The sequence below is a fragment of the Mesoplodon densirostris genome, chromosome 4 (genome assembly GCF_025265405.1).
Source record: "Mesoplodon densirostris isolate mMesDen1 chromosome 4, mMesDen1 primary haplotype, whole genome shotgun sequence".
In the NCBI taxonomy this organism is placed as follows: Eukaryota; Metazoa; Chordata; class Mammalia; order Artiodactyla; family Ziphiidae; genus Mesoplodon; species Mesoplodon densirostris.
The window spans coordinates 99,315,300-99,330,463 of NC_082664.1; the positions used below are offsets into that span (position 1 = coordinate 99,315,300).

The 15,164-nt window shown below is 37.0% G+C and overlaps 1 protein-coding gene and 2 long non-coding RNA genes across 15 annotated transcripts in view; 2 read left to right on the top strand and 1 right to left on the bottom strand.

Moving 5' to 3' along the window:
* LOC132488552 (ankyrin repeat domain-containing protein 26-like) overlaps positions 1-15,164 on the bottom strand; it is a 95,302-nt gene that overhangs the window by 67,054 nt on the left and 13,084 nt on the right. For 12 of the 13 annotated variants that reach the window (XM_060096862.1, XM_060096861.1, XM_060096848.1 and 9 more), the window contains exons 3-5: positions 4,354-4,577; positions 3,754-3,815; positions 814-907 (exon numbers count right to left, since the gene is read on the bottom strand). In XM_060096862.1, the coding sequence (XP_059952845.1) occupies positions 814-907; positions 3,754-3,815; positions 4,354-4,564 (367 nt within the window). In that variant the 5' untranslated portion in view covers positions 4,565-4,577. The remainder of the gene's footprint in view (positions 1-813; positions 908-3,753; positions 3,816-4,353; positions 4,578-15,164) is intronic. The other variant, XM_060096851.1, reaches the window with a different exon arrangement.
* Positions 6,496-8,746, top strand: LOC132487413 (uncharacterized). Its single transcript, XR_009531638.1, has 3 exons — positions 6,496-6,563; positions 7,692-7,804; positions 8,664-8,746. It is a non-coding gene; the product is annotated as an uncharacterized LOC132487413 (long non-coding RNA).
* On the top strand, positions 11,066-11,985 carry LOC132488948 (uncharacterized). Its single transcript, XR_009531827.1, has 3 exons — positions 11,066-11,103; positions 11,196-11,269; positions 11,916-11,985. It is a non-coding gene; the product is annotated as an uncharacterized LOC132488948 (long non-coding RNA).

The following is a 15,164-nucleotide window of genomic DNA, read 5'->3' on the forward strand; positions in this document are numbered from 1 at the left end:
TATGCATTTGACAGGTGATTTTCTTTTCTTTTTTTTTTTTTTTTTTACATAAACAGTGTTATATTTTTTAATACTTTTCAGAATATAAGCTGCATAGCTTTTTAGAATAAAAAATGATATAACTTCAGGTACATGCTTTAGGAAACTTGGTTATACAACAAGCAAACTGTGTCTTTGAGGACCACCTCAAAAGGGTGGCACACTTCACAGTGTAACTTGGTAACAGACATGGAGATAGATGATTATATCATGGCATGCTGTCTACAAAAGAACATCTGGACAGTCAGAACTTAAATAGAACACAGCACACAGTTAAGTATTCAAGCACTGCTTTTTGGCCAAATAAAAACTGCCTAAAACCTGCTGATGGATTTATTTATTTATTTATTTTTTCTGCGGTACGCGGGCCTCTCACTGCTGTGGCCTCTCCCGTTGTGGAGCATGGGCTCCGGACGCGCAGGCTCAGCGGCCATGGCTCATGGGCCCAGCCGCTCCGGGGCATGTGGGATCTTCCCGGAATGGGGCACGAACCCGTGTCCCCTGCATCGGCAGGCGGACTCTCAACCACTGCGCCAACAGGGAAGCCCTGTTGATGGATTTTTGACGAGAAAAAAAGATGTAGCTGCTTAGTTCTTCTGATACAGCACTTCTTTTCCAGAATGAGACAGGCTCAGTTCAACTTGAAATCAGTGTGAGGAATGATTCTTCCTCTTAACCGACAGGTGATTTTCTTTGGCTATTAGAATATATCAGAATTCCCATTTTAAATCAACATGCTGTCAAATGACTTTTTCATAAAAATATAGTTCTTACCTTCTACTTGTCCATTTAATATATTTTTTCCTCTTTGACCTGCAGCTCCAGATAAATGATCAACATACTTCTCTGGAAGACTCTCAGAGATACTCTGTTAAAATTGATATTAATAATGAGTTGCATAAAGCTTTCCTAATCCCCTTCTAATAGCTGAAAATACCCTACTTTTTAAAAATTTCCTACTTTACAAGCAATTAGATTTAAAAATAAGAGAAGCATGCATTGAAAACCCAAACATTGAAATAGAAAACTTCATATACACTCTCTAGATCAAGTCTATCTTTTATCCTCATTTGGCTACTGACTCTGTAAACTGAGCATGGAAAGCCAGAGGAATTATTTTCACAGACAAAATATGTGCCTGACTTACAGGCACATTTCAGCAAAGAATTAACTTCAAAACACCTAACTCTACTTTACACTCCTTGTCAAAAGAAGAGAGTATTTTTAAAAAATATGTGTTTAAATAAATGCTTTAATAAGTACACTTGCTATAAATTTAAAATATTTCTAAGGACAAAAATTTTTTAGTATTAAAATAATATACTTGGCATGAAAAAAACCCATGAAGTATGTCATGTTGAGCATAAACAGAACACTGTAGAAGCTGCTTCATTTAGGTAAACAAGGGCTTATAAGAATCTGTTATTTGATAAAATTTTTATTGATAGGAAAAATAGTTGAATAAAATAGCGAAGTAGTAAGAAAAACTTTTATGTTTAAATCATAGCAGAAAATTTAAATATAGTTATGCAACGCTTCAAAAAAGTACAGCAAGCTTTAATAAGAGAAGAATAAGAACTTTTATTTATTAATCATCTAAATGTGCCAAGCTTTTCTTATGCACATTTTATTTTCTACATACAACAACAAGGATAAAAGTGATTGTAAGGACAGTTACCCCACTTCCTGTTTCCTGGTCATTCCAAGATGCGAGAGTGTAATGACGAACAGGTGGGATCCGCTGCTCTCTCTGTCCAGAATGTCCGTCCCCTGGACCCTCACGTGACTGGCTCCTTCCCATCCTCCCCTTGGTAGCTTTTCTCACATGCAGATCTTTTCTGACTACCTAAATTCCACTCCCACCCCCATCCCCATCCTAACTACGAACTCTCTCAATGTTGTCTGACCTAACATTCTCCATGTTCTTTGCCTCTCACTGTTGTGGGCTCTCCCGTTGAGGAGCACAGGATCTGGACGCGCAGGCTTAGCGGCCATGGCTCACAGGCGCAGCCGCTCCACGGTACGTGGGAACTTCCCGGACCGGGGAACGAACCTGTATCCCCTGCATCGGCAGGTGGACTCTCAACCACTGTGCTACCAGGGAAGCCCTCTCCATTTTCTTTACATGAAGGACTTAACAGTGACTTATAAAGGATTCCTGTTTGGTTTTATGTTCCCACCACTACAGCCTAACCCCTCAATTGGTACAGTCAGTGTCTAACTGCCCAGTACATAGTTGGTATTCTATAACAGGAATTTATTTAAGATCAAAACATTTAAAATGTCGAGAGGACCTCAAGTACCAAAGCACTTGATACCTATAGGAGATCTCCGATAACAGTCTATAGAAACTTAACATACCCCAAGCTAGAAATCCACATGCCCGTTCTAATTTTCCTATTCTTAACACTACTGTCATTTTATTGTCCTTCAGGTTTTAAAAAAGTGCCCCAGCATTTAGTGAGTCACTAATTGCCACTGTGATCATTTTTGTCTTACATTTCTATAGCACCCTTTCCAGTTTACAAGGTGTGTTCACAGCTGTTACCACATCTGTTCCCTACACCTACCTGAGAAGTGGGTACCAGTACCATTTTTACGAAGGAGGTCACTGACGCTCAACCAGGGTAGACAAGTTTTTCCGAGATCCCACAGCTCGTGACAGAACCAGGATGCTACCATGTCTTTTGACTTTAAACAAAGTGCTGTATCACTGCAGCAGCTGCCTATATCTAACAGATCAGGCCCTTCTTATCTCTTTCCATAGCTGTCACCTTACAACAGGTCATCATTACTTTATATTTACGTTACTTCAAGTATGGCTGCCATAAAGGTACTCAACGCACACTAGTTTATCCAAAATGGTGTGTACTTATTAAAACATCGCTAAACCAAACTGTTGTTATTATAACGCCACGTACTTATTATTCCCCATTCTTTTGCTTCTCTTGAAACGTTCCTTGCAGATCTATTTGAAAATCCAAATGTAATAATACTTTCAAGTCTCAGGCACTATCTTTTTCAGGTCTAAGTGGTAAAAAACTACATTTCAACCTGTTTCTCTCTGAACCTCACTAGGAGTTTTACACATCCATATGTACCAAAGAGACATACATTTGCTTGGGAGACTGGGACTGACAGATACATCCTACTATATATAAAATAGATCAATAATAAGGACCTACTGTATAGCACAGAGAACTCTACTGAATACTCTGTAATGGCCTATATGGGGAAGGAATCGAAAAAAGAGTGGATATATGTATAACTGATTCACTTTGCTGTATATCTGAAATTAACACAACATTGTAAATCAACTATACTCCAACAAAAATTTTTTAAAAAAAGAAAAGAAAAAAGAAACATACATTTGGCCATAGGCTGACCTGGAATAATGCTTCAGTTTTTAGATAAATTTAACTTCAGAACCCAAACTGATTCCTTATGGCTTCTAAGCCTTGGTTTTTGCTCTGTGCTACACTGGTTTCATTAGGTGAATCTTGCAAATTAACAAAAGTGCACTATGTGGTAGTTATTATACTTAGCACACAATTATTTAATTAATTACAGGTTAAAAATGTAAGGAAAAACTTTTGATGGGCAAATGCAAAGGTGAGAAAGTAAAGTCAAAGCACCCCCCCTTTTATGTTTTAATATCACTCAGTGCTTATATTTTAAAATAAAAAAAAAAATAATAACAATAGAAGCCAGTACCTCAGAATCCCAAGGTGATTCTATACCTTCCTCTTCTCCTAATCCTAACGCTGACATCATATCTGTAAAATGCAGCCACAGATACATTAATGAGAACATTTACTACTATGAAATTTAAATACATATATGTCTATCTCCATCCACAAATATTTAAATAAAATAAAGTAGCAGAAAAGAATTTCAGAGGGTTGAGGCATTTTCAGGAAGAAAAAGTTGGTAGTAGTTGGGATACTTCTGAAGAAACGGAGCAAAAGAAACATACTCAAAAAGAAATGGAAAAAAAAAAAGGGCTTCACTTGTGGCGCAGTGGTTGAGGGTCCGCCTGCCGATGCAGAGGATACGGATTTGTGCCCTGGTACGGGAAGATCCCACATGCCGCAGAGTGGCTGGGCCCGTGAGCCGTGGCCGCTGGGCCTGCGCGTCCGGAGCCTGTGCTCCGCAATGGGAGAGGCCACAGCAGTGAGAAGCCCGCGTACTGCAAAAAAAAAAAAAAAAAAAAGAAAGAAAAAAATGGATAGTATATTTGGATCTACACACTTTAGATGTTTTTAGACTAGCCTTTAAGCATAGAAAAAAATTCATAAATATTCACTAAATTACCACTCCTATTATTTTTCTGAGCTCCATCAAAAGAAGTCAAATTGGGCTTCCCTGGTGGTGCAGTGGTTGAGAGTCTGCCTGCCGATGCAGGGGACACAGGTTCGTGCCCCGGTCCGGGATGATCCCACATGCCGTGGAGCGGCTGGGCCCGTGAGCCATGGCCGCTGAGCCTGCGCATCTGGAGCCTGTGCTCCGCAACGGGAGAGGCCATAACAGTGAGAGGCCTGCGTACCGCAAAAAAAAAAAAAAAAAAAAAAAGAAGTCAAATTGTTATGATCTGTTTGCTCCTGTGGAGCACGTTCAATATCAGTATCATTTTCTTTTTCTCCAATTTCTGGATTTGTTGCTCCTTCCTATAAAAACAAAACAAAACAAACACCTCATTCCAGAAAACATCATATTCATACATTTGGTCATTCAATCAATCAGTAAGACCACAAACATTTACTGGATCTGTCAAATCATAGGCACTATCCTGGGAGAAAAGCTGGAAATATAAATAGAAGACCGCTTCTGCTCTGTATTCCAGGAGAAGTAGAGCTACATGAAAACAAGTAAGAACAGCAAAGTATCATTCAAAAGCTCTACAACTGATGTGACCAGAGTACAGGAAGGGCACACAAGAAAGAGGAGTCAGCTGTATCTGGGTAGCTCAGGAAATGCTGCAAAGACAGGTCTGTGTCTTAAAAGACACACACAGTGTAGAGCGGGGATGTGAAGGGGATTCTAGAAAAGGCAGCCTGAGCAAAAGGACGAGGCGTGAAACAACATAACAAGTCACATGGAAAACTAGAACACAGTTACCGGGAATGGTATGGAGAGACAAAACTGGAGGATCAGAGCCAAACCAAAAAAAGCAAGTGTCCTCCTAGAACATGAACTTTCTCCTTCATGTGATGGGGATCCACTACATAAGTAGAGGTGTTACATCTTCACAAATATACTTTAGAAAGGTCACTCTGGCAGCAACGTAAAGATGAACATCAGGGGAGCAAAACTAGAAAAGAGCATTTCAAAATTATAAGTGAGAAAGTAATAGGAAATGAAAAATGGTAAGCAGGTAGAAAATACTGAACTTGATGAGCAACAGGATGTGGTGATTTCAGGGAGGGATGGAGTCCAGGATTTTTCCTGCTTTGGTATTTCAGTGATGTTATCTACTAGGATGGGGAAGACAGATGACAGAGTAGCTTACAAAGAGTCAGGAAAGAGGAAAGCATCAGGGACAATGTCTTCAGTTTGGGGCATAACAAATTTGAGGCACCCAGGGGACTTAGAGGAAAGATTTGGATAAATGCATTTGGATTAGTAATAGATAAACTTATTCAGGAAAAGCATATGATGTTAAGATAAATATCTGTAAAATATACTAACCTGGTATAATTAAATGATACAAACCTATGCAGAGTTCTGAACTTTTGAAAATATAAACAAGACTGGGGAAGAAAACTATGAGATTCAATTTTTTGATTATATATTGCAACATTTGTTTAAGGATATAAAATATACTCTTTCACGAATATGCGCAAATATTCATTTCTGGGATATTATAGCAATAAGCATTTTTAAGTTTAATGAAAAGATTTAATTGTAGAACACCAACTCAAGAGACTACAGGAAAACTCCTTTTCAAAAATTAATCGTAAAAGATAAGTTTTAAATTGTAGAATAGAATGTTTATGTGATTATGGAATTATAAGGCATTTTTAAGTACTACTATGATGTACGAAAGAAATATAAAACCCTATTTTGAGTGTTGCTGTAGATCAAAAAATTGTTTCTTAAAGTCATATAAGACATTCTGGAAGTCTAGGAGCAAATAATTTGAATTGGTAAACTTGAAAATATTTTTCAAAAATTAGTCGGGGACTCAAGCTTTTTGTGTCAGGTCATCTCTTCCTAACTAGAAAAATTAATATGAAGGTATGTAACCACAGATGACTTGGTGATTTATTCTTAACACTTTTATTGAAGTGCACTGGCATTTTAAGAAAACAGTTAGAGATGCCTTATCATTTTGGCCATTAAAAAGATCAATCCCTTTTCTTTGCTGTTAGTAAGATTAACGATAAACAGTTTTGCATAGAACATTTCTACATGTGTGCTGTTTTAATTTTCAATGAAAAGGTCCTTTTTTTTTATACTAGTTTTAAGCCCAACGAAGGAGTTATCATCATAGGAGCCACAAACTTCCCAGAGGCATTAGATAAGTAAGTATTAAAATTTTTGTGATATATTCTAGAATAGTGATGAACTTTAAAAATATTGTGCTAAGTGAAGGAAACCCATCACAAAACATCACATATTATATGATTGCTTTTATATGAAATGTCTAGAATAAGCAGATCCATAGCAACAGAAAGGAATTTAGTGGTTGCCAGAGGTTAGGGAAAATGGGGAATAACTGCCAGTAGATTTGGGGTTTCTTTCAGCTGGAGAAGAGAGGGAGGGGGTAAAAATTCTCTAAAATTAGATTGTGGTGATGGTTGGGCAACTCTGAATATATTAAAAACCACTGGGTTACACTACCAAACGTAAAATAGATAGCTAGTGGGAAGCAGCGGCACAGCACAGGGAGATCAGCTCGGTGCTTTGTGACCACCTAGAGGGGTGGGATAGGGAGGGTGGCAGGGAGGGAGATGCAAGAGGGAGGGGATATGGGGACATATGTATATGTATAACTGATTCACTTTGTTATACAGCAGAAAATAACACAACATTGTAAAGCAAATTATACTCCAATAATGATGTTAAAAAAAAACAACACTGGGTTTTCAACTTCAAATTCTATGATATGAAAATTGTATCTAAGTAAAGCTGCTAAAAGAATCTTCTCACAACTTAAACATCACAAAGCTTTTGGGTGGGGGGTAGAGAGGATTTTTAGAATAAAATTTACTATAGTTTAAAATTTTTATTGGTTTTATTATATAGAAGTTATTCATACTTTCATTTGATCTAATAGTTGGTTCTTGCCTAAGACTCTAGTTTAACATTTTGTACTTAATAGCAGTAAGATGCATGTGTAGCTCTCATAATAGGTTGCTGTAGAATTATTTGCTCCTTGACTGGCTGACTTGCATGTCTTTGTCTCTGAAGGGTTGTATGCTATCTAGATGCACACATTTATCTATATGAACCTTTGTTCTGCCTTCTGGTTATTGAAACTGTTTTTTGGGCCACATTTTATAAGGAACTAATCTGAATACTTATGTTCAAAATAAATATTGGTTGCCATTGTCTTTCCATCTTCTCTTTAGGATGTCAGTCCTGTTTAACTTGACCTTCAGCACAGTCAGCTTATTAATTTATATTTTCTTTTTGTATTCTCCCTTTAGCGCCTTAATACGTCCTGGTCGTTTTGACATGCAGGTTACAGTTCCCAGGCCAGATATAAAATGTCGAACAGAAATCTTGAAGTGGTATCTCAATAAAATAAAGTTTGATCAGTGTAAGTCTTAATTCGACGATACAGACATTATCTCCATAAAATGGTAATATATCAATCCACCCTGTTCGTGGTCCTTACTCAGGATGGCTTAAAAGACAAATTCCTTTAAATGTCTATTTTTCTCTCCTCTTGTTTGTCCATAAAGTCCATTTCTCAATTAATGTGTGTCCAGAGATTCTGTCATTTTGAATCCCGATTCTAAAGAAAGTTTTCTTTTGAGTACTTAGATAATACTTGATGAAATCTATGTATAAATGTTTCTTTAGATGAATGTAAAATATAAAATCATATAAAAAGCACTTGTATATTATGAGCATAGTACCTCATGATATAGTCACTTTGGGGCCAAAAGAGGGGAAGCAAACTATAAAACAAAACACATGGAAATATTATGGAACTACCTGAGTAATAAAAGCAGCTATGAAAGCTGCAGTATTTTCAAAGATACCTGAATCAATTCTTAAAACCAAATATGTTTCCGATAATAAGGGGGGCTTTTATGTCCAAAGTTATTTCAAGATGAAATTCTGAAAACAAAATCTCTATGAATGTGCTTTTTCAGTTTGTGGTTAGGCCATAATTAAAGGTTTGTAAATCGTTATCTGGCAACTCTACCTTTCTCTGTTTATCACAAAGTTATTTAAATATAAGAACTTTTGTGATTTGTCCCAATGACAATTTTAATGGTGTGTTTACTAGCAGTTTTGGCTTTTTCCCCTTAGAATTTAGTGAAGTAAGCTTTTGTAAAATTACAGTTCATGATGGCTATCTTCTTTTTTCTTTTGCAATGTGAGTTCATTATGAAGAGCTTCTTATTAGCTCTTCTGAAATTTTAATATTGTGTCCTGTCTGCATATAGCTGTTGATCCAGAAATCATAGCTCGAGGTACTGTTGGCTTTTCTGGAGCAGAGTTGGAGAATCTTGTGAACCAATCTGCTTTAAAGGCAGCTGTTGATGGAAAAGAAGTGGTAACCATGAAGGAACTAGAGTTCTCCAAAGATAAAATCCTAATGGGTAGGTTTTCTTTTTTTTCCCCCCTATGTTATACTGTTCATTATGTTACAGAAAAAATTCTCTTTTTTTAAAATTGCCACTTGGTAATTTTTGGTTTGGTGGTAATTCACTCTTTTTTAAAATTTTTTATTTATTTATTTATTGGCTGCATTGGGTCTTCGTTGCTGCATGCGGGCTTTCTCTAGGTGAGGCAAGCAGGGGCTACTCTTCATTGCGGTGCATGGGCTTCTCATTGTGGTGGCTTGTCTTCTTGTGGAACGTGGGTTCTAGGTGCGTGGGCTTCAGTAGTTGCGGCTTATGGGCTCTAGAACTCAGGCTCAGTAGCTGTGGTGCATGGGCTTAGTTGCTCCTCGGCATGTGGAGTCTTCTTGCACCAGAGCTCGAACCCGTGTCCCCTGCATTGGCAGGCGGATTCTTAACCACTGCGCCACAAGGGAAGTCCGAGAAAAAACTCTTAATTTTGAGAGAAAGTTTATAAAAAAGAAAGGTATAGAAACATGCAAATATATACTCTAACAGAGCAACACAGTTTGGCCTGTTACAGAACAAATATATTATAACTTATATTACACTCTTTGCGGGGCATGAGTGCCCATGTCTTTCCTCTTGTCTGATATTGCTGATAAAAGAATAGTTAATTTTACTGTTTTTCAGAATTTAATTTTTATTTTAAATCTTGAATTGCCTTCAAAACAGCTTAGTTATGATATTCCTGTTAAATTAGAAGTTTATTTTCTAGAAATAGAAAAAAGCTTTTCCTTTTGATATAAGGATTAAGATGATAGTTTTTACAGTTTGGTTTTCAGTTGACAAATTATGGTTTACATGTGTTGTAGAGTGGAATCTACTCATTTTTTAAACTTTCAAACTTTTAAAGTATTTATTAATGATATTAAATCATACGACTCTAAGAATGACTTTGAGACAAAGGAGCTTCATTCATTTAAATATACCTTCTTAATGGAGTATTTTACTTAAGCAAATTTTTATTCTTAGGGCCTGAGCGTAGAAGTGTGGAAATTGATAACAAAAACAAAACAATCACAGCGTATCATGAATCTGGTCACGCTATTATTGCATATTACACTAAAGATGCTATGCCTATCAACAAAGCTACAATCATGCCACGAGGGCCAACACTTGGACATGTATCTTTAGTTTTTCTTTTCTTTCAAATAGTGCTCCCCAGGAGCTTATGTAGGAAATTGCTGATGAAAACATTTCAAAAGAAAATTCAGCTACTTCCTAGGTGTGTTGATACTTTCTTCTTGAACTTCCTCAACTGTCTTGAAATCAGACATACTTGTGAAATTTACCTGCTAATAAAGGATATCCTTAATATTTCAGATAATATATTTACATTATGAAATGTAATTCAGGAATGACAGCAAAATATAATTCTTAAATATGTAGTTGCTCTTTTCCCCTCGAAAGAAATTATGTATCATAGTGACTGGTTCAATAGTTTTTCTAAGTTTTTTCTCATTGAGTACAAGTTTCATTTTCATACCTTTCTAATTATAGACGTTTATTTTTATTTATTTATGTTTTAAATTTTATTTTTGGCTGCGTTGGGTCTTCTTTGCTGCACGCGGGCTTTCTCTAGTGGAAGCGAGAGGGGGCTGCTCTTCATTGCGGTGTGTGGGCTTCTCATTGTGGTGGCTTCTCTTGTTGCAGAGCACAGGCTCTAGGTGTGCGGGCCTCAATAGTTGTGGTACATGGGCTCAGTGGTTGTGGCTTGCAGGCTCTAGAGCACGGGCCCAGTAGTTGTGGCGCACAGGCTGAGTTGCTCCGCGGCATGTGGGATCTTCCCAGACAAGGGCTCGAACCGTGTCCCCTGCATTGGCAGGCAGATTCTTAACCACTGCACCACCAGGGACGTCCCTATAGACGTTTTAAACATTTTTGTGCAACGAGGGACAAACAGTTGTATTGCAACATTAAATACTTATTATTTATAAACTTCACTTTTGCTTTCCTCATTTTATACATAGCTGGTTAGGTAATCAATCACCATGACCATCTCTATTAAATGCCGCTGAGCTTTCAGCATCATGGTATTAAGTAAGGTCATGAGAGACAAATGATAATTCAGGTTATTAATGTAAGTGTTTCAAAACTGTGTCTGAATTTTTTCTTTGTTTTTCAATTGTCTGTGTGTACCTGTTGCCTGAAAATGATCGACGGAACGAAACTAGAGCTCAGCTTCTTGCTCAGATGGACGTCAGTATGGGAGGAAGAGTGGCCGAGGAACTTATATTTGGAGCTGATCATATTACAACAGGTTGGCTGTAAAGAACAGCTTTGGTTCAAATTTTGTTTGTTGGTTTAAAGATTTTTTTTAACTTGAGTTTTATGTATATTTCAAAATTTTAGGTGCTTCCAGTGATTTTGATAATGCAACCCAAATAGCAAAGCAGATGGTCACCAAATTTGGAATGAGTGAAAAGGTAATGGCTAATTTTAATCCTTCCTCATGTATCAAATGTTGATGTGCCAAGTGTCTCTTTGTGAGAGAGGATTCTCATTATAAATTGATAGATTTTCCCCTGTCTCATTCCAAATGGATTTAACAAAGCTGACTCTAAACTAAATGTCATTTTCTGAGAAATGTAACATACTCTTTCCATTCCAGCTGCTCAAACAGTAAGAGTTATTACTTCATGAATTAACCAAATGATAATATAAATTCTTTAGCATTTTTTATTCATATGACATCGAAGACCTACTTGTTGAGCTTGCTTACTTTGTCCTTTCCACATACTTCACGTTCTTACATTATCACTGTGGCTCCATAAAGCAATTCCAGTACTCTGTGAATTGTGGATTTCTGGACTAGAATAGCTGCTAAGGTTTTCTAAGAAGGTACTCAGAACGATACTTAGGATTTAAAATTTTCCCTCTTGCTCACACTTTTTAGTATTATACTTTCAGAAGAAGAATGAAGTTTTTTTGCCCTCAAGGGCATTTTTATATTGTATTTTTTCCTTGCCCCCATGATATTTATTTTCTTATGTATAGGATAGTACTTCCTCTGTTACATACATTAGTGTTGGAGGTTTTTCTGTTGGATTTCTTTCTTTTCATTGATTTTAGCTTGGAGTTATGACCTACAGTGATACAGGGAAACTGAGTCCAGAAACTATATCTGCTATTGAACAGGAAACCAGAATCCTTCTGAGGGTAATGATCTTTTTTTAAATGTTTATTTATCTATTTAGTCAAAATGTGCCTAAATATTTGGGTGCTTGCAAAAACACTAAACTTCCTCTGTTTTATAAAGTTAATAGGTGCACCGTTGCTGCCGTGATTAACTATGTCATAGACTGGATCTTTGACATAGACTGGAACCCCTGATCATAGACTGGATCTTTATTTTATTCTGGCCATAGGCTAAGAACAATTTATATATATATATATATATATATATATATATATATATATATTTATTTATTTATTTATTTATTTATTTATTTGTGCTTCTCCTAAGGTTTCTGCCTCTTACATATCTGCTTTGTATTTCAGGATTCATATGAGCGAGCAAAACATATCTTGAAGACTCATGCAAAAGAGCACAAGAATGTAGCAGAAGCTTTACTGACCTATGAGACTTTGGATGTCAAAGAGATTCAGATTGTTCTTGAGGGGAAGAAATTGGATGTGAGATGATAGCTCTTGATGCATTGCTGGTTTTATTGCAAGACCATAAGTAGCACTGCAGTAGTCGTATTTTGCAACACTTTTCTCCCATTCTTGGTATCACTCAAGGGTGTGAAACACTTTGTCAGTCTTTTGTCACATTTATCTAATTTTGATTATTCTCATGATGGACACCTACTGCAAACAGCAATTTATTAAAGAAAATAAAGAACTATCAGGATTGAAAACAGCTTGTTTGAGAAATGTCAATCAGTTATTAAGTTGAAAATAAGTAATGATTTTATGGTTGGTTACAGTGCTAGACGTGAATAGAAATTGTGCCTTTAGCTCTTGGAAGTATTTTTACTTAGGAAAATAAAATTCTTGAAGGATTGTCTTTATTTCTAGATAGTACCACTGATCTTTGATAAAGAAATGATGCTATTTGGCTATTGGTAAATCATATTTCTACATACATCAGTGGAAACTTCATTAAGATGCACTTAATTATGATCTAGATTGACCATATATAAAGTGTTTTTTTAAAAAAATCTAAGAGTAGAGAATTGTGAACCTACAGATACAATCGGAATTTAAATGATTATTATAAGCTTTTTAAAATGCAGCTTGCATTTTCATGTTCTTTTTTTTTTAACATTACTATCACTCTGAAAATGAAGTTTACTTCAGAGCAGCAGTATTTTGTTAAATAAACAAGTAACACACCTCAAATTATGAATAACTATGTAATTATGCTTTGCGTTAAAACCAAAATAAAACCAAAAACCCAGTCCCATTCAAAGTGAACTTTTGAATTATGCTGTGTTAGAAATGGAAAGTTGTGTTTATTTTTCAGTCAGATTTTGTGAATATGAATGTGTTGTTACAGAATTTACAGATGACTTTATTTAACTCAGTAGAAAAATTATTTTAGAGCACATTGTAGTGGTTTTACAACCATACTATATTCTTGAAGTGATTTTATTAAAATTACCTACAGTTTTCTAGTAACTTTTAAGCTGTATATGGTCTTCGTTGAGGTTGGTAGAGGGAGCTTGCTACATGATATTCTTGCCCTTTATTTGGGTAGTTTAAAATTTTGATGTACTTTCAAACTTAGAGAAACATTACCAGAATAATACAAGGAATTCTCATATACCCTTGATTCTGATATACCAGTTATTTTCATTTGCCCGTTTTTTATGGCCTCTGCTTCCTTTCTCCCTTCCTCCTCTCTTCCCTCCCTCCCTCCTTCCCTCCCCTTCTCTCTGTGTTTATATATATATGAGTATACATGTCTTTGCGTGGACACGTTTTCATTTGTCTTGGTAGACTTCTAGAAATTGCTGTGTGATGTGGTGAGTTTCTGTTTAACTTCTTAAGAACCTGATGAACTGTTTTGAAAGTAACTATATAATTTAATGTTCCAACTACCAGTGTATGAAGGTTCCCGTTTCTCCATATCTTGTACAGTGTTTCTTATAGTCTTGTCTTTTTGACAAAGCCAATCTAGTGGGTATGAAGTAGAATCTCATTGTGGATTTAATTTACATTTCCCTAGGACTAGTGATTTTGAACATCCTCTGCTAGGCTTTTGGTCATTTGTATATCGTCTTTGGAGAAATGTCTGTTGAAATCCTCCCTCCCCTCTTTGGGTTGTTGTCTTCTGTGTTGTAAGAGATCATATATTCTAAAGACATGTCCTTTATCATATGGATCTTGTTTTTTTGTTTGTTTGTTTGTTTTTTGGCGGTACACGGGCCTCTCACTGTTGTGGCCTCTCCCATTGTGGAGCACAGGCTCCGGACATACAGGCTCAGCGACCATGGCTCATGGGCCCAGCTGGCCGCGGCATGTGGGATCTTCCCGGACCGGGGCATGAACCCAGGTCCCCTGCATCGGCAGGTGGACTCTCAACCACTGCGCCACCAGGGAAGCCCAATCTTGTTTTTTTTAAATCCAGTCTGAAAATCTCTGTTGTTTGAGTAGGGTGTTTAGTTCATTCATATTTAATATTTATGTAGTTGCTTTTACATCTGCCATTTGCTATTTGTTTTCTGTTTTTCTCATATCTAAAGAGATCCCTGTGTTCCTCTTCTTCTTTTTTGGCTGCACAGCATGGCTTGTGGGATCTTAGTTCCCCAACAGGAATTGAACCCGGGCCCTTGGCAGTGAGAGCACGGAGTTCTAACCACTGGACTAACAGGAAATTCCCTGTTCCTCCTATTGTGAGTTATGTCTTAGCAGTTGCTCTGGGGATGACAGTACACATTTATCACTCTTAATCACAGGCTCCTTCAAAATAATACAAGTTTAATTCTGTCACAATGCAGTCAGTTTGTTCCAGTATATCTCCCTTTCTTTCCTTTGTGCTATTGTTGCCATGTTACATCTGTACGTGTTACAACAACTTAATACAATTATTAACTACTGGTTTATATAATCTTAAGTCCTCTGTCTTTATCTGGGGATGTCTTTATTTTGCCTTGTTTCTTTGTTTGTTTTGTCTTTTTGCAGTACACGGGCCTCCCACTGTTGGGCCTCTCCCGTTGCGGAGCACAGGTTCCGGACGCTCAGGCTTAGCGGCCATGGCTCACGGGCCTAGCCGCTCCACGGCACGTGGGATCTTCCCGGACCGGGGCACAAAGCCACATCTCCTGCATCGGCAGGTGGACTCTCAACCACTGCGCCACCAGGGAAGCCCAA